The sequence below is a fragment of the Panthera onca genome, chromosome B4 (genome assembly GCF_046562875.1).
Source record: "Panthera onca isolate mPanOnc1 chromosome B4, mPanOnc1 haplotype 2, whole genome shotgun sequence".
NCBI classification, from domain to species: Eukaryota; Metazoa; Chordata; class Mammalia; order Carnivora; family Felidae; genus Panthera; species Panthera onca.
The window spans coordinates 25,308,635-25,327,344 of record NC_138345.1 but is presented as its reverse complement, the minus strand read 5'-3'; the positions used below and the strand labels follow the sequence as shown (position 1 = coordinate 25,327,344).

The window sequence follows — 18,710 nt, the reverse complement described above, 5'->3', positions numbered from 1 at the left end:
AATAATATTAAGTAATGTATGTTCACTGAAAACAAATTAGAAGCTGAAGATGAACAAAAGAGAAAAATATTTAGCAGACCCTGATGAGGATGACCTCTGAATGTTTTGGAGGAACTAGAATTATAGGGCTAGGGCACTGGGGAGTCATTGACATGTTTTGAGCAGGGAGTCAGGTGGTCCCATTTGCATTTCAGAAGTTACTCTGGTTTGAGAATGGATGGAACAAGGATGGGTAGTGAATTAGATAGCAGTTCAGAAAGAGATAATGGTGGCTTCAACCAAGGTTGTAAGCACTGGAGACAGAGAGAAATGGGAAGAGATATTTGGGAAGTAAAAACAATAGGACATGGTGACTTTTTGAATGTGAGGAAAGAGGTAGAGAGAAGATGCCTCAATGTCTAAGTAGAACAACTGGATTCAAGGATGATAGAAGGAATCTGCTTGTGGAGAAAAATGAGAGCTCATTGAGGAAATATTGGCTATGAACATCTTGGAAGATACAGAAATGTGATATATATGTGATGTCATCTATATATATGATATTTAAGTACACACACACACACACACACACACTTGAAAGGTATATGAAGCCTTAATGACACAGATTTGAGAGCCATGGTCCATGAAATAATGAGAGTGGGTGACAATTCTTTTGGAGGGTGTACAGAGAAAAGGAAAAATTAGAGGTTTGATCTGATATCCTCAGTCATGCCATGATGGGCAAAGAAAGAGGATTCTATGAAATAAAGCAATTAGAGTGTTAAAGAGAAAAAAATCCAAACAAATCAGGAAAGTGCTATTTTAAAGAAGTCCAGAGGAGAGATTATTTTAAGCACAAGGACATGACCAGTGGGACCAACTGAAAAGTGCAAAAAGACAAGAACAAAAAGGGTCTACTAGATTCATAGCAAAGCAATTCCTAGTAACCTTGGAAAAGACATGAGGAAATGAAGGCAACAAGTGAAGCCACTCTGAAAAGTTTGAGAAGAAAAGAGAGGAAGAATGATAGCTGAAAGGGGATGTAAAGGAAGTTTTGGTGGTTTTCTTTCTTTCATTTGTTCGTTTTGTGTGCTGAGACAGCAGACACGAGAGTGTGCTTATGTGCTAACTGGCAAGAGCAGGAAGGGAGGGGAGACGGTGAAGCTATCAGATGATGGGGATAATGGAGGAGTAAGCTTCTAGAGGAGTGGAGAGGTGGGGGAACACAGAGCTTGAGGGCACAGAGATGAGTTTTGTCTGGAGGAGAGGCACCTCTTGTCTATGACAGATGGCAAGGGGGAAAAGGATGGGGGCACTTGCAGTGGGAATCTGTGCGTGAGATGGCAGGGAGCTGGGCAATTTCCCTTTTTGTGATTTCTATTTTCCCCATCAAGTAGGAGGCAAAGGCACATGCTGAGAGCAAGGGAACTGAAGTGGTAGGTTAGGTAATTTGAGGAGAGCAGAGAAAGTTTTAAATAGCTGCTGTGGAGAAAGCTGATGAGAAAGATACCTACACAGATTGCCAGAATTGAGAGCCAGATGAGATAAGAGATCATGAATGTGTGTGTACCATCCAGAAGCCTCGTTGAGATCTAGATTTCAATTTTTAATATTGGTATAATAGGAGAATAGTAGAGAAAAGAACTAAACTAGTGACAGAAAAGCAGCTGACACGGTGGATCACAGAAGGTAGACGAAAGCAAGGAGACTGTGAAGACACAAGTGCCTCCGGTGTTCTCGACCCCATTCCATGTCTTCCAGAACCTAGAGCTTCTGGCAGAGCGCAATTAGAGGCAGAGATGGAACAGTTGCTGGTATTAGTAAGGCCCAGGTGGGACCAGGTGAATAGCTGACTGGTTGATTTGGGGCAGGGGAAAGATAATGGAACCGAGAAGGATGCCTGGGTAGGTCAGTCAGTTAAGTGTCCAACTCTTGGTTTCAGCTCAGATCATGATCTCACAGCTTCGTGATTTCGAGCCCCACATTGGCCTCTGCACTGACAGTGTGGAGACTGCTTGATATTCTCTCTCTTTTCCTCTCTCTCTGCCCCTTCCCCACTTGCACGGTCTTTGTCTCTCTCAAGGAAGGAAGGGAGGGAGGGAGGAAGATTAGGTAGGTGATAGATAGATAGATAGATAGATGGATAGATAGATAGATAGATAGATAGATAGATAGATAAAATGGAGCTGAGAAAGTCAAGTTCGGAGGCTATAGGCAACATTATTGTTTGGGTCAAACTGTTTTTTGGTTTTTGTTTTTTGAGATATCATTTTAAGTCATAGTTTTATTCGTTACCACACACACACACACACACACACACACACACACACACAAAACAAAAGCATATTCAGTAGCTCAAATATTAGCTAAGGCTGCCATTCCCATGATCATGTAGGAAATACTGGCTCAAACTTCCCTCTGCTTTCCGTGCCCCAGACAACATCTAATTTAGAGGGAATTCTATATATCACCCAGCTTCTGATAATTTGATTCAGGTTATGGATTGTTTCGCTTCTGTAAGCATTTTGTTCCTATATTACAAAGAGCTGGTATAGACTTGAAACTTTACCCTTTTATCTTGTCCTCCCCACTAATTTCTATCTTCATGAAAACAACAAACAAAACAAGAACATTCTTATAAGGCCATTGTATGCAAAGCAAAACAGTAAATTAGAAAATCAAAGATTTGTAGTGATGGAAGGCAATATACATTGCAGCAATGCCAATAAGTTCCAAGTCAAGTATTACATTTGGCAACTCCTCAAAATCCCCGTGGCCATTTCTGAACTAGGCTTTCATTCTCCCAGTGGATCACTTTACTGTCTCTTCTCTTCTCTGCCTTTTCTTCTTAGAAAGAAAGATTCTCCCAAATTGCCAATCTGAGTGATTTAGTTTTCTCTAGCTTATACCTTTCAAAGCCAGCTCCAGGTCTACTTGCATATCAAAAACTTGGCCTAGTCCTTAAATTCAAGCAGGAGTTGAGAGTGGCTCAGATCACGGCAGTGGAGGTAATGAGAAGAGGTCAGATTCTGGGTACATTTTGAAGATAAAGGCAGTGAGAGAAAGAGAGAAGTCAGGGATACTCCCAAGACTTTTGGCCCAGGCAACGGGAGAGAGGAGTTGACATGAACTGAGGTGAGGAGGCCATGGGGAAGCAGGTGTTGGAAGGAAGGATCAGGAGTTGAGCTTTGCTCATATGAAACTGAGTACGCATGTCTTATATCCAAGTGCATATGTCAAGCAGGCAGTTGAATGGCCTGAGCTGGAGACTCATATATACATACATACATTTCATATATATATATATATATATATATATATATATATATATATATATATATGCATATATATACAACTTCCCTCCAAAAAATATTTCTAAACATTTTTCATAAAACTGATCTAACAATAGAACATAGACAACCACATAGAGACTTTCAGTTTCTTCCCAATGGGAGATAACCCAAGTTAAATTCAGGCATTGTATCCAGAGTAGATATCCAGGACATTTTTCCTGGAGTCTGGAGAAAACCTATAGCTTGTTCCAAGTAAAGTAGCAAATTAAACTCCTGAATCTAATTTTATTTGCTTCTCAAATCCAATGTTACATTAAAGGAACTTAAAAAAAAAAAAAAAAAAAAAAAAAACAAAGAAAAAAACAAGACCAACAAGAACAGGGAGAATTGGAGAGGAGAGAATAACAAAATTTTGTAAATTGAAATTCAGAGGAAGAGTGACAACTGGCTAACAGACCTCAGGAATCAGAATGCCAAGTCAACAGTAGGAGAAACTGATAACAGACCCAGTTTACAATGTGGAAGCCTCAAAATATTAGGAACTGGTAGCACTAAGTGCCTCTGGAACTGGTTGGTAGGGTTCCAGGTTGAGGCCACAATAAGAAAGACTGAGGAAAACCTAGGGCCACTTCCCCACTTCAGGAGCTGTCTAGAGAAGATAAAATAGGGTCTCAGATTGGAGGACAGCAGCCACTATAAGGCAAAGATATTCTACCGAAGATGTAGATAAAGTGACCATAATGAACACTGAAAGCTAAATGGACTGTGTGCCCTATTCAGTCCCAAATCCCTACAGACCAGTCCCTTCCTCTGTGGGTTGGAGTTTGAAAAGTTCTTCCTTGGAGAATTTGACCAGCTCGACACAAAAGATTTCAAGATATTGACTTGGGGAGAACCTCAGCCAGCCTTTCCAGGGCCTCTACTGGCCTGTGCAAAGCTTTTGTGTGTGAATTAGAAAAAGTTGATCCCTCTGGGCAGATATAGCTTTGACCATGTTAAAAAGACTTAAAAAGATCACACCTTTGTAGGAAGAAAAAGGCATCCCTTCAGGAAGATGTAGTCCCTGACTAGTGTTCATGAATTGGTGAGCAAGTGAGAGCTGTATTTTAGGCCCCTTCAGTCTGGTGTCTTCATGGAGAGCACAACTCTGAGTGACCCTGAGACCACCCAGGTTACCCTGCAGTAAAACAAAGTCAACAAGCCCCACCTATGAGCCCAAGCTTTCTATTCATCCAACAAGCAACTCACATCTGAAGGATATCTTGAACGTAGAAGACAGACTGAAACAAAAATAGAAACAAACAAATCAGTCCTTGGAAGAAACAGAGTATAGAAGAGAGAAGGGAAAAAAGTGAACATCCTCAGAGTGATATAGAAGTATTGCATCTGGGGTGCCTGGGTGGCTCAGTTGGTTGAGCATCTGACTCTTGATTTCAGCTCAGGTCATGATCCTAGAGTCATGGGATCGAGCTCTGCATCAAGCTCCTTCTCTCTTCCTTCCTCTGCCTCTTCCCAGCTGGTGTGCATGCTCTCTCTCTAAAATTAAATTAAATTAAATTAAATTAAATTAAATTAAATTAAAAAGTATTGCATCCATGAAACTAGAACAGGACTCTAAAAATAGAACATTCAGGGAGCACAAATTCGATAGAAGAGTTGGAAGATAAAGAAATCTCTCAAAAAGTGGAGCAAAAAGATAAAGAGATGAAAAGAGGAAAAAGGAAAGATAAAAATTAGAGAGCCAGTGTAAAATATCTAACTTCAGAATATTAGTTCCATAAAGGGATAACTGAGAAAATGAAGAGGAGGAAGCGAAATGAAATAATTCAAGAGAATTTCCCAGAATTGAAGTGCATGAATTGCCGGATTAAAACGGCACATCAAGTGCCCTGTATACAATGGATAAAAGCAGACCTATTACAAGATATAGCATTGTAAAATTCTAGAACATTAAGTGTAATAACAATAAAGGATTCTGTAATCTTCAAAAGAGGAGAGGAAGAGAAGAACAAGTAAGAGAAACCAAACATCAAGAACACTTTAGGGGCACCTGGGTGGCTCAGTCGGTTAAGCCTTTGGCTCAGGTCATGATCTCACTGCTCATGGGTTTGAGCCCCACATCAGGCTCTGTGCTGACAGTTCAGACCCTGGAGCCTGCTTCAGATTCTGTGTCTCCCTCTCTCTCTGCCCCTCTCCCACTCATCCCGAGTGTCTGTCTAGACACTCTCTCTCTCTCTCAAAAATAAACAAACATTAGGGGGTTTGGGTGGTTCAGTTGGTTAAGTGGCCAACTTTGTCTCAGGTCATGATCTCACGATCTGTAGGTTTGAGCCCTGAGTCAGGCTCTGAGCTGTCAGCACAGAGCCTGGAGCCTGCTTCAGATTCTATGTCTCCCTCTCCCTCTTCTCCTCCCCCACTCATGCTCTGTCTTTCTCTCTCAAAAATAAATGAACATTTAAAAGTAAATAAATAAATAAATAAATAAATAAATAAATAAGTAAAATGTTAATGCTTTAAAAAAAATGAACACTTTGGGTTTCTCACCAGTAATACTGGAAGCAAGCAGAAAATGGAGCAATGCCTTCAAAACTCTTTCAGCTCTTCAATAATTACTTCTAACCTAGAATTTTCTATTCAGGCAAACTCTTAATCAAGTATGAGAGAAGACACGTGAGCCTTAAGAAGTTTACCTCCTCTGGGGTGCCTGGGTGGCTCAGTCAGTTAAGTGGCCAACTTCAGCTCAGGTCATGATCTTGCAGTTCATGAGTTTCAACCCCGCATTGGGCTCTATGCTGACAGCTCAAAGCCTGGAGCCTGCTTCAGATTCTGTGTCTCCCTCTCTCTCTGCCCCTCCCCTGCTCATGCTCTCTTTCTCTCTCAAAAATAAATCTAAAAAAAAAATTTAAAAATTAAAACAAAAGTTTACATCTGCACATTATTCAAGAAGCTGCTGGAGGAGACTATGCCAATATCATGAAATCTTCAAAAAGAATGTTGATGAGCCCAACTTATTTTCTGACTCATATTTGATTTTGTCTTAACCACATATTGATAAAGTTCCTGACTGCTTTATCTATTTCCTAGGTCATTTTACCCCACAGAAGTGTTCTCTGACCTACTACTAAAAACCAGATGAAAACCATAGTGAAACCAAAGGCAGCAAATACAGAGTGGTCTATTCCATCTACTATGTTTCTCTGGGACCCACAGTAACAAATGCCTATTATAAGCTGCCAGGGGCCCACCTGCTGGGAACCATATCTCTCAGGGCTCACCCAATTCTCCAGAAGGGACTCTTAGAACCTATCACAGAAGCAGAACTTGATAGGAACTCAGAGACTCTGCCCTGCTGACCTTCCCCCTGAGGGCCTCTTGTCATTCCTTACAGAGGTGCCCACCCACGTGACTTTCAGCCTGCACTGGGTAGCAACAGCCTGACTTCTTCTTGAGAGGATTAGTCATGCCAACCAACACAGTGCTGGATACGTTTTGTCACATGTCACTTGTTACTAGCATCAGGACAAGTGGACATGCCTGAAGTATGTTTTCTATTGGAGTAATAATGGCTAACAACTAGAGAGCAATTACTGTGAGCCAGGCCTTATTCTGAGATCCTTAAAGATGTAACTTTGCCTTCTTTATGGAGGTATTACAGATAATAATAAACTTCCAGAGAATTATCTTTGTCACTTTGAGCCACCCAGTAGCAGAATGCAATGCTAAACGACCTTGTCCACTTATATCTTTTAATCCATTTTTAGCCTATCATTTCTTTAGCATTCTTGCCAGGAAACTCCCATATGCACAGGTATTCTTCATATTTGATAGGAATAAAATTTGAAGAGCAACTTGAAGCCATTCCAAATGATATGAACTTCCCCCCAGGTCAGGTGAAGACTTGCCACTTCCTTTTCCTCTGACAAAGAGTGTGGGGTCTCACCGTCTCCTGATGCAGCCAGTAATTGTCCATTTCTACAATTTCTAGCGTTCTTTAGAAGGTTGTTGGCGATCTACTATATACCCCATTTCTACTTCCCAGAACTCTAGACCCAGCACTCCAGTTGCGCGCGCGTGTGCGTGTGCCTGGGCACAAAAGCTCTCTACTGGAAGGCTCATGGAAAAGCAACGTGGAAGAAGAACCAGAGAGCAAACCTACTCAAGTGCAAACGAACATGAGCACGGAAGAGGCATCAGATCAAACAAGTAGACCCCACTTTCAAGCTTTGCAGATGTGAACCTCAGATCCCGTAAATAAGGCACACGCTCTTGTCACCGGGAGGCAGACAGACACCGCTGTAAGGCAAGCCCCTTGGCTCACTTCACTGACTGAACAGAATCAAAGGTTTTGCCCCAACCAGCAAATGCAGAATGTGTTTTGAGGCCCCCGGCTCTGGTGAGCCGTCATATGAAATAAATTACCAAGGCTCAAAGTCGGGATGTGAGAGAAACCGCGGAGGAGCGGCAGCCAACCTGGACAGCCTGGAAGCCGCTGTGCAGGGCAGACACGGTGCAAATGCATTTCTTGTTACTGGGCTGGGCGTTAGTGCTACAGCCACACCGCATTGCCTTGTGAACTGGAAAACAGCAAATGGGTTCACGGTTCAAATGAGCTCTGGGAACTCCAGATCTTCCTGGAAAACCCACTTAGCTTGGTGTGCATGCAGGTATTTCAGAGCTCATCCGGCTCTAATTAAAACTCCTATTTCCAGTCTGTGTTCACCCAAACAATGTGGAGTCAAACCACAAGAAAATCTGTTATCACTCAAATTGGTACATATTTTTTCATACGACTGAAATATTATATAAAATCATGAGCTGTTAGATATGCAAGTAAAAATTGAATGCAGACACCGATTCCCATGCTACCTTTGTCTCACCTTCCAGGGGATGTGAATCATAGGTCACAGCTGCATGCTGAGGGCACGCTCCTTGAGATCAAAGCCTTTGCCACTGGAGGAAGTTATTCGTGTTAGCCCAATCCACAAACCACGCTTTGTGCCCTCCCCTTGTCCGCGTTCACGCCAACGTTGTAAAAAGTAATGTGTTTGAATGATGCTTTAAAGTGCTCTATGCAATTAAGTGTGAAAGCAAGGGGGGCTAGTGTTCCTTCAGTGTACATATGAAACTTCCAATAAATTTAAAGTCCTTGGGTGTGTTTGGGGGAGGGAAAGATTAAAAAGAGGAAAGTTTTTGAAAGGAACAAACACTTCAAAAAGGTAAACCTGAGGTGTTTTTCCCCCTTATAATATCAAAAATGTTTTTATAGCTGGAAAATGTCTACAGAGCAAAAAAATATGTACCAAAAAAAGTACACTGCTTCCATAGTCACTTGTACCCAATTTGCATCTCACTTTCCTAAAAAAAAAAAAAAAAGTACCCCTTTTAGTTATTATCACAAAGTATTCCAAACCAGCCTCACCTTGCCCCGTGTTTTAGTGGTTGGAAAATATCCGTTGCTCTTTACTTTGTATTAGCTGCCCATCCAGTACAGAAGTTTGCTCCACGTCTCTGTTATGCAGATGTTTATGTTTATTTTGTTTAATGTTTACTTTTGAGAGAGAAAGAGAGAGCGCACAAGCAGGGGAGGGGCAGAGAAAGAGGGGGAGACACAGACCTGAAGCAGGCTCCAGGCTCTGAGCTGTCAGCACAGAGCCCGACGCGGGACTCGAACTCACAGACCGTGACATCATGACCTGAGCCAAAGTCAGACACTTAACTGACTGAGCCACCCGAGCGCCCCTACTTATACTTAACTTTTTTAATGTTTATTTATTTTTGAGAGAGAGAGGGAGAGACAGAGTGTGAGCAGGGGAGGAGCAGAGAGAGAGGGAGACCCAGAATCTGAAGCAGACTCCAGCTCAGCACAGAGCTCCACTCGGGGCTCAAACTGGTGAACTGGAGGATCATGACCTGAGCTGAAGTTGGCCGCTTAACCAACTGAGCCACCCGGGTGCCCCATGTTTATAGTCATTTTAAAGCATTCCTCTGAGTGCCCTAGCTTGCTTATGCAGCTCTTCGGAAAAATAAAAGCATATATTCCCGAGTCCAATTCAAAACCAAGACACGTATATAGTACATGTTTTTCAGATGGTGGTCTGGGAAAGTAACACATCCTTACTCAGTTTGTAAAGCAGCATTAGCCACACAACCAACAGGTGTATTAGCACAGCAATGAGTAACATTCATTGACAACAATAAGCAAAAATAGAGGAAAAACAATAAATTCAGAGAGCAGCATCACCAAGAGAGTCCTAGAAGTGAGTGCTCTCAAATGTCAAGCCATTCATACCCTGAGCACACAGAAAATTCTACACTTCCAACACTGTACCCTTGATTGAGAATGTTCCTGGCTAAGGAAAATGGGCAGAGCAGGATAAATGAACTAGTGAAGAATAAATCACAGTGCCTGGCACACAGTAAGCTTGGTAGCTAATAAAATCATTTCACGTTGTATGAATGTTAGGTAACCTCCGGGCCCAATGCCAGTGAGTCACTCCAGGTACATTTAAGGAAGCAACCTCACTGCCTACCACATGTACTGTGCTAAGCCATCCTTTTCTCCTTTTATTTTTTTAAATGTCACCCTTGCCTCTACTGTAGGCCTTCAAAATACTGGACTGCTGGGTTCCACTGGTCGAGCTTTTAGACTAAACATGTACTAAGTACCATATGTGATATGGAATGAAACCTCACGGTTAATGCAAGAAACTTGGGCTAAATTAATTCCCCAAAGAGCAGCAGCCCTCTTAATGCATTCAGGGCTAGAAGTTACACAGGTCCTAGAAAAAGTCATTTACAGAGTCAAGTCCTATAAAGGGTCCTGTGTTGACTGAACGTTGCGTCCTAACGTAAAGCAAGCAAATGCACAGCAGATCCTCCCCTCTGCAACCTTTATCTAGCTGATTCCTGGCACAGCCAACACACTGCAGGCTCTCTGAAACACCGAGATGCCAGCAGCCTGCCAAACGTTATGACTAGTCCATTTCACACTCACAGTTCATTAGTTTATATAATATGAAATTATATAACTGGCATCCAGGGTTTAGGAATAAATGCAGCTGACTTGGAACGCCAGAGGAGGGGGGAGCCACAGAGCAGCAAGAAGATATTAGGGAGTACGGGCAGAAGGCAGGTTGGGTTTTGGCAGGCATCAGCCCAAGGGGCTGCTTTCCAAGAGAGCCTTGCAAGGTGTGGTGGCAACAGCTGATGCCAAGTGAAGCCTGGGCCATTGGTGTGCCCAGTGGGGTCAACCAGAGATGAGGTGGGGACTGCAGCAGGTGCTGACAGGGCTAGACTGACCTTAGGGCCAAAATTCCTGCTTCCTCATTCCTCCCCAACTACCCAGGGCTGGACTCCAGGGAACAGAAGCCAGAACCAGACTTCAGAACTGGCAAAATAATCACCATGATAATGAATACCACTTATGGAGCTCTTACTTTGTACCGAGCATGGGTTTGTGTGATTCAAATGCATAACCTGTATGAAGCCAAGTGGCCTCATGGTCCAGTCCCGACATGGAAATGCAGTCAACACAAAAGCCTGGCAACCAAGTAGCAGTTGAAAGTAATTGTAATCCTAGTTTCACTCTTTCTTGAAAACAGCACAATCGTGCACTTTTAAACTTATTTAAAATCCTCTTATCTTTTTTTATTCTCAGTACATCTGTTTCACCCTAAAGTTGCTCCTAAAATAACCCCCCTATAAGCTTTTCCCTCTCTCCACCTTCCTCCCTTCCTTCCCCACATGTTGTTTCTTTCTCTCCCACAAGGAATCCTCTGCCCTTTCTGGTGTGAATTCTCTCTGCCTGAGTTCTCCAGCTTTTCCTCTCATGCACTGCACACTTGGATCCATACACGGCTCAGGGAGAACAGTTAGACAAAACAGGAAGAGGGGTATGGAAGAAGATCAAAGGATGTAAAGACAGGAAGAAGCTGTGAATAGAGGTGCTCAAACATTGTTTAAAGGTCTCTATTATCTTCACAATAAGCCTCAGAGGCAGATGATCCCATTAAACTTATGGGAACATAGGGTTTAGAGGTTCGGTAACCTATCCAGTTAAGTGAAATGGAAGAGTCAGGATACAAAGCCAAGGAGCTCTGACCTCAAAACCCTTGACTACTGTTTGCCTTTTCTAGAAAGTGTCTAGTTCCCTGCTCAGATAGTCTGGGTTCACAGCTAGAACTCTATTTCACCTCTTCCCAGATTTGAAAAACAGCCACAACAGAATCTACTGGATGAGAGACCAAGGACCAGAGCAAAAGCAAGGCTGGCTGGCCTTGTGGGATAGGCATTAGGTGGGCTTGTTAGAGCTGGCAATCTGTGTTCCTCCAACTTCTTGAACAACTTATATAGGGAAATTGGACGCGAGATTATCTGTACATCCCGTTTTCTTGTGGACCTCAAGCTTTTTAAGCATATTTATATATTTTGAGAGAGAGAATATGCACAAGTGGAGGAGGGGCAGAGACAAAGGGAGGGAGAGAATCCCAAGCGGGCTTCACGCTGTCAGCACAGAGCCTAAAGCGGGGCTTGATCCCACAAACTGCGAGATCATGACTTGAGCCAACCAAGATCAAGAGTCGGATGCTTAACTGACCAAGCCCCAGAAATTAAGCTTTTAATGTAGCATCAGGCCTCCCTCTTCCAGGGCCCAGAAAAGCCTACATGTAACTGACATTCTTCATTATAATAATATGGCTGTAATAAAAAATTAATTTGGTAATAAAAATTGTTTATTAAAGTGATTAGGCTATTGGGAGAATTTAATGCTATATTTATAAAACAATGGAATCGATGAAGGGACTCATGAATTCTTTTGAATCATCTACTTGGGAGAAGGAGGGAGAAAATATGTTATGTAAAGGGAAATTATTAATAACTTTTCAAAATCCTCAAGAGATTATATAATTTACCAAAAAAATCATTGGAATGTTTTGTTTTGATTAAAGAACCAATTTAAAGTTTGGAAAGCAGAATTGAAAGAAAAATTGTTCCATCTGAGAATAGAGAAGTATCGATATCCAGGCTTCCTTGGGGTCAGGACTGGGACGACTCTTGTTTATTGATTTAGTAATGATGCACAGGAGCAAAATCTCCACATTTATAGCTAGTACTCAATACTCAAGAGTGGTGAAGTGTTCCAGCAATGAAGGTAGACAGCTAAAATGTGTGAGTATGAAAAAAAAGTGATGGATGAAATTGTGTTAAGTACACATTTAGAGGAAATAGTCTAAGCTTCATATAGGTAGATCTGCTTTAACAGCTTTCATATGATAGTAAGATGAGGCATAAGCAAATAGATAAATTGATAAAAATATGGCATTGTAGACCCAAGAGTTAAAAGTTGCAAGCTAGGAAAGGGATTTAAGTGTGAGTTACAATACCGAGACATCTAAGCCAGTAACCGAGGAGAGCTGGCTACTGTGTTCTTCCTTCTCATTATTTTTCCACCAGTTCCTCTTTATGCAGAGAGAGAAAGAGAATAAGAATATAAGTTAAGTAAATGTGTTCATAGGTGTGTGTGTGTGTGTGTGTGTGTGTGTGTATGCACACATGTATGCACATATACAATTGCCTAATAATCCTATATTGACCTGTGTTCCCATGGTCACATCCTGGACCTGGATTATTGATCCTTTTTAATAATCAAGTCAACTTTATCTATAGAATCTTAAACTCCAGATAATCCATTCTCATACTCTAATGTCCTATTTTTCAACTTCTTCCTGAGCTTCAATGAGCTCAAACAGCACTAACACTGTTTTCTTACTTCACAGAGGTCTCCCTTCCTAATTCTTCCAGACATCAGTAGCCTTCTGTTTGTACTTCCCTCCCAACCCAGCTTGGATTATATAACTATTCAAATGAATTGCAGTCCCACAACCTATTTCCTCCAACTTACACCTCAGTTATTGAGTAATGCTGGAGAAAAACACTCAGTAATGCTGTTAAAACATAAACTGAGGCATGATTCAAACCAGGCAGCATAAAACTAAAAGTGGTTAGGAGAACTCCACTGCCAGGAGCTAAGGGAAGGTTTTCAATAAAGAAGATACAGAAGTAGGGGCGCCTGGGTGGCTCAGTCGGTTAAGCATCTGACTTCGGCTCAGGTCATGATCTCACAGTTTGTGAGTTCGAGCCCCGCGTCAGGCTCTGTGCTGACAGCTCAGAGCCTGGAGCCTGCTTCAGATCCTGTCTCCCTCTCTCTCTGACCCTCTCCCACTCACACTCTGTCTCTGTCTGTCTCTCTCTCAAGAATAAATAAACATTAAAAATTTTTTAAAAAGATACAGAAGTAAAGCAAGGAAATTATTTGACTGGCTATAGCATAAGCAGTTGCCTTGTTTGGGAGAGCCTAGTTGGCTATTTGTGATTGATTGGCTTCAGGTTTCATTTTCTTAGACTCAAGTGTGTTGACTCTGGTTTAGGTTTTGGTTTGCTTATGCAGGCCACCAAAACATTAGAGCCACCTCATCTAATGGCCTCCTTATTTAATTACTTGAACAATGCAAAACTCCCAAGGCAGGAACTCCCCCAGATGGCCCTGTTTCCCTTACTCAGAAGAGAATATTTCTTTCTCTTAAATCTCAGAAGATACGATCATGTCTTATTCCCTTTGTTTCTCTAGAATTTTGCCCCTTGTTGGTGAACTTTACAATTTAGGACATTACTCTGGATGCAGTGTTGCATTGATTGATTGCAGGCCAGGCAAAAGAGTGTGCAAGGACAGTGGGAACCTGCTGTAGGCTTTACAGGGGTGGTAACAATGGCAACAGAAGCGAATGACTTTGGAATAAGTGTAGGCAGTTGAATCACAAAGATACAATAATTGTAGGATGGAGTGCAGGGAAGATGAGGTAGGAATGAGTGTAAGGTGAGGAAATTTCTGGTTTGAGAAACTAGGTGGTGATATCTTCACTGACACAGGAGAATACTGGGGAGGTGGGGGAACCTGGGTTTACACAGAAAAAAAAAATTAGAAACTTCATCTATATATTAAGTTTGAGATAGTTGTGAGACTGCCTAGTGGAGATGTCTAAGAAGATGATATGAAGTGCGCTCTCCAGAAGAAGATTCTGAGGTGGAGGCATAAGTTGAGAAGATGGCTCCAGATAAATGATATTTGAAGGCAGATAGTGAAAGAGAAACCTTCAAGGGAGAGAAAACAAGATAAAAGAGGAACTTGTTCTAAGGAACTCTAACAACTTATGGAGGGGAAGGGGAGAAAGAGCCATCACTGAAGAGCAAGAAGGTGAGGACAAATGGATACAAGGACAGTATGATATAAGAAGCCAATAGCATAGACCATTTTAAAGAGGAGAAGATGGTCAGTTATATCAAACACTATTAAGGAGCTGAATAAGAGGAGTCAAAAATGTCTATTCTTTGCAAGATGAAAGTTTTTGATGACCTTGAGAGGGCTGTTTCAGTGGGGAGCTGAGGCAGAGGCCAACCTGGAGTAGATTGAATAGACTAGAGACAATGAATCCAGACAACTCTTTAAAGAAATCTGGCAATGAAGAGAAAAAAAGGAGTCAGTGTGGTGGGGGGGGGCAGGGTAATAGGGAGGTTAAAATATGGGGACATGGTTTAAATGATGATTGGAAGGAATCAGTAGAAGGGAGAGGTTAAAGATGGGTGACCCTGGACACAAGGGGCTGAAATGTGGTGAAGATCATGGACAACAAGGAGGTCAAGGACCTGAGAAGCCAAACATCCTTCAATACCTCAATTTGTTCAGAGTTTTCTCATCCACAACCTTCTAAATCTTTTACATTTTTTTCTTTATTATTTAAATCATTAATCCATGGGCACCTGGGTGGCTCAGTCAGTTGAGCATCCGACTCTTGGTTTCAGCTCAGGTCATGATCTCACAGTTCACAAGTTCAAGCCCCGCATCGGGCTCTTTGCTGACAGCTCAGAGCCTGGAGCCTGTTTCAGATTCTGTGTCTCGCTCTCTCTCTGCCCCTCCCCTGCTTGCACTCTCTGTCTGTCTCTCTCAAAAACAAACTAGCATTTTAAAAAATGTATTTTTGAGAGAGAGACAGAGACAGAGTATGAGTGGGGGAGGGGCAGAAAGTGAGAGGGAGACACAGGATCCAAAGCAAGCTCCAGGCTCTAAGCTGTCAGCACAGAACCCAAAGTGGGGCAGGGCTCGAACTCACAAAAGATAATGATCTGAGCCAAAGTTGGATGCTCAACTGGCTGAGCCACCCAGGCTCTCCGATAAAACATTTTTTAAAAATAAATCATTAATCTACCTGGACATGATGTTTATGTATGATATGAGATTACCATTTTCATTTTCTTCTATTTGGATAACTAGTTATCCTTGGGCCATTTGTTGAATGATTTAACCCCCAAACGTCCCTTGAATTCATTCTGGCCACCCTACCCCTCCATCCTGCTGTATTCAGTCCTCATCCTCTCTGGCCTGAAGCATCGCAGAACCCTTCCATTTCTTTTCTGTATAGTCCATGTTCTGTACAGTACCAGGAGAGTTATCTCTCTACAACACAAATGTGGCCATGCCACTCTCCTGATAAAAGTTTTTAAATAACTTCTATTATTACCTGGGGAATAACAGCCAACCCCTAAGCCTGCCATATTTAAGATGTTTCATAATACTTTATGGTATTTCTTAGTTTATCAAGTCATCCCTATTTTCTGTCCTTATCAACATTTATATGTACTCACATACTACTGTGTAGAGAATATACAGCTCAGATTTTCAAGTCCTTTGTCAGAACTACTCACTGGAATCATAACTGATATATTTTTAAAGTTCTAACTCATTTATTTGACATTTATTTGGCATCTACTATGTATTAGACATGATATGGAATTATAAGTTTCAGAGTTTACAACCTAAAGAAGGACAGAAAACATTAATCCAAATATGTGTTTAAAAGAGAAGATGTACAGGTTCCAGGACATCTTGGAGATGTCCTGGGGACATCTAGGAGAGTTCTGATGGGGAGAAACGCCATTTTATTTGATGGAAATCATGGAGGCTTTGTGGAAAAGTTAACTGGGTAATGAAAGATAGATAAAATTTAGAAAGTCAGCCTTTTAGGTACAGGGATGGCATCAAGCAAGACAAAAGAAATGAGGAAGCGTGTGCCCTTGGAGATGGAGCAGGAGAAAGATGAATGGCTAGAAAGGTAAACTGAGGCCAGAGCACAAAAGTCCTTTGAAGGACAAGTTAACAGACTGGGCCCTAGTTATTTAGCACTGGGAGTCGGTGCAGTTAGGGGATTGACATAATTAGGTTGTGACATGATCCGATGGGTTGGAATGCAGAGAAATTAAACCTAAGGGTACGCACTAATAGTCTAGGCATGGTGTGCTATGGCTCCTTGGAGGCAGAAAAGCCAGAACGAATGCAACAGAAATTTTAAAGCAGAATTTATAGAGGTTAAATGACCAAACGGAGGAGGCAGTAACCGGTCCAGTTTGGCTCCAGAAAATAGCTATGGTGAGCATTTCATGAGAAATCCCTGCCTCTGGTGAAGCAGCATTTATAATTGCATTTGCCTAAATGGAATTTCTTGTACTTTTTCTTTCTTTCTTTCTTTCTTTCTTTCTTTCTTTCTTTCTTTCTTTCTTTCTTTCTTTCTTTTTTTGTGACTTTAAAAAACATTTAATATTTAAAGTTGCTTCCAAAGCCTAACTTTATGCCTTGAGATTAATGGTTTTATACTTGCTTCCCTTTCCCTCCTCCTCTTTTTTTTTTCCATATATGAAGTTTATTGTCAAATTGGTTTCCATACAACACCCAGTGCTCATCCCAAAAGTTGCCCTCCTCAATACCCATCACCCACCCTCCCCTCCCTCCCACCCCCCATCAACCCTCAGTTTGTTCTCAGTTTTTAAGAGTGCTTTGACTCTCTCCCACTCTAACCTCTTTTTTTTTCCTCCCCTCTCCCATGGGTTTGTGTTAGGTTTCTCAGGATCCACATAAGAGTGAAACCATATGGTATCTGTCTTTCTCTGTATGGCTTATTTCACTTAGCATCACTCTCCAGTTCCATCCATGTTGCTACAAAGGGCCATATTTCATTCTTTCTCATTGCCACATAGTACTCCATTGTGTATATAAACCACAATTTCTTTATCCATTCATCAGCTGATGGACATTTAGGCTCTTTCCATAGTTTGGCTATTGTTGAGAGTGCTGCTATAAACATTGGGGTACAAGTGCCCCTATGCATCAGTACTCCTGTATCCCTTGGGTAAATTCCTAGCAGTGCTATTGCTGGGTCACAGGGTAGGTCTATTTTTAATTTTTTGAGGAACCTCCACACTGTTTTCCAGAGTGGCTGCACCAATTTGCATTCCCACCAACAGTGCAAAAGGGTTCCCGTTTCTCCACATCCTCTCCAGCATCTATAGTCTCCTGATTTGTTCATTTTGGCCACTCTGACTGGTGTGAGGTGATATCTGAGTGTGGTTTTGATTTGTATTTCCCTGATGATCCCTCCTCTCTTTTACATGTGACAGCTTCTGCTGGATATGGTTGGATCCACTGACCAGGACCTCCAGGAAGCCGCAGCTGGTTGTATATCCAACATCCGCAGACTGGCTCTTGCTACAGAAAAGGCAAGATACACTTGAAATGTGAACAAACATTATAAGCTACCAAATTTTACATGACAGAGAACATAGCAGTCCCATGGCCAGGAAGCCTAGAACATTTATTAGCAAACCCTTTACAAACAGATAAATGTCTGGATGAAAAGACAGGAATTAAAAATAGCAAAGGGTGCTCTCCATCCAAAAACTGCATAGATATTTTTGTTCTATTTAACATTTTAGGGATATGCCATGTAATGAAATGTAAAGCCAATAAGTTTGTGATAATTCCAGGAATTGGAGAATATATGTATACGGTACATAAACCTATTTCAGTGAGATTTTTGTATTTGTGATGATTTTAATAAAAGGTATGGCCTTCCTGGTGTGCAGTTTTACAGCCATTCCTGCATGTCTTTAGAATTCCCTTTCTGTTAAACCTATCTCACTGCCCCGTCATTATGGTGTTGTCTGTTTGATCACTTGCAACCCACGCGAGAGCTCTAGGGAGACGTGGTGATTTCGCGAACTGTTATTAAACAGAATTTAGATTTGAGCAGCAGGACCTGAGAGAGCATCCTGAGGTCATTCCAGATTTCTCCTAAATACGATCAAACATCGGAGAAGATCATGTGTAACTGTCACCACACCAGATAATGCAAATCACAGAAACATAAGCAATGAGCAGGATTTTTACTTTGGGGCTTACAAAGCATAAACAATTATACGTTTTATTTCCCTCATAGGACTGACCAACACTTTTATTGAAGAATTAATTTACGCTGCTGTAAGGATACTGTTACTTCACATAAATAGCTTGAAATTTCTGAACTCATTTGTAGCACACGAAGTACTTTTTTAAAA

General features: G+C 41.6%; 1 protein-coding gene across 3 annotated transcripts in view; it reads left to right on the top strand.

The window, feature by feature from the left end:
* ODAD2 (outer dynein arm docking complex subunit 2) overlaps positions 1-18,228 on the top strand; it is a 174,133-nt gene extending 155,905 nt beyond the window's left edge. For all 3 annotated transcript variants that reach the window (XM_060659076.3, XM_060659075.3, XM_060659077.2), the window contains one exon: positions 17,775-18,228. In XM_060659076.3, coding sequence (XP_060515059.1) covers positions 17,775-17,888 — 114 coding nt within the window. In that variant the 3' untranslated portion in view covers positions 17,889-18,228. The remainder of the gene's footprint in view (positions 1-17,774) is intronic.
* Positions 18,229-18,710: the final 482 nt, after the last annotated feature.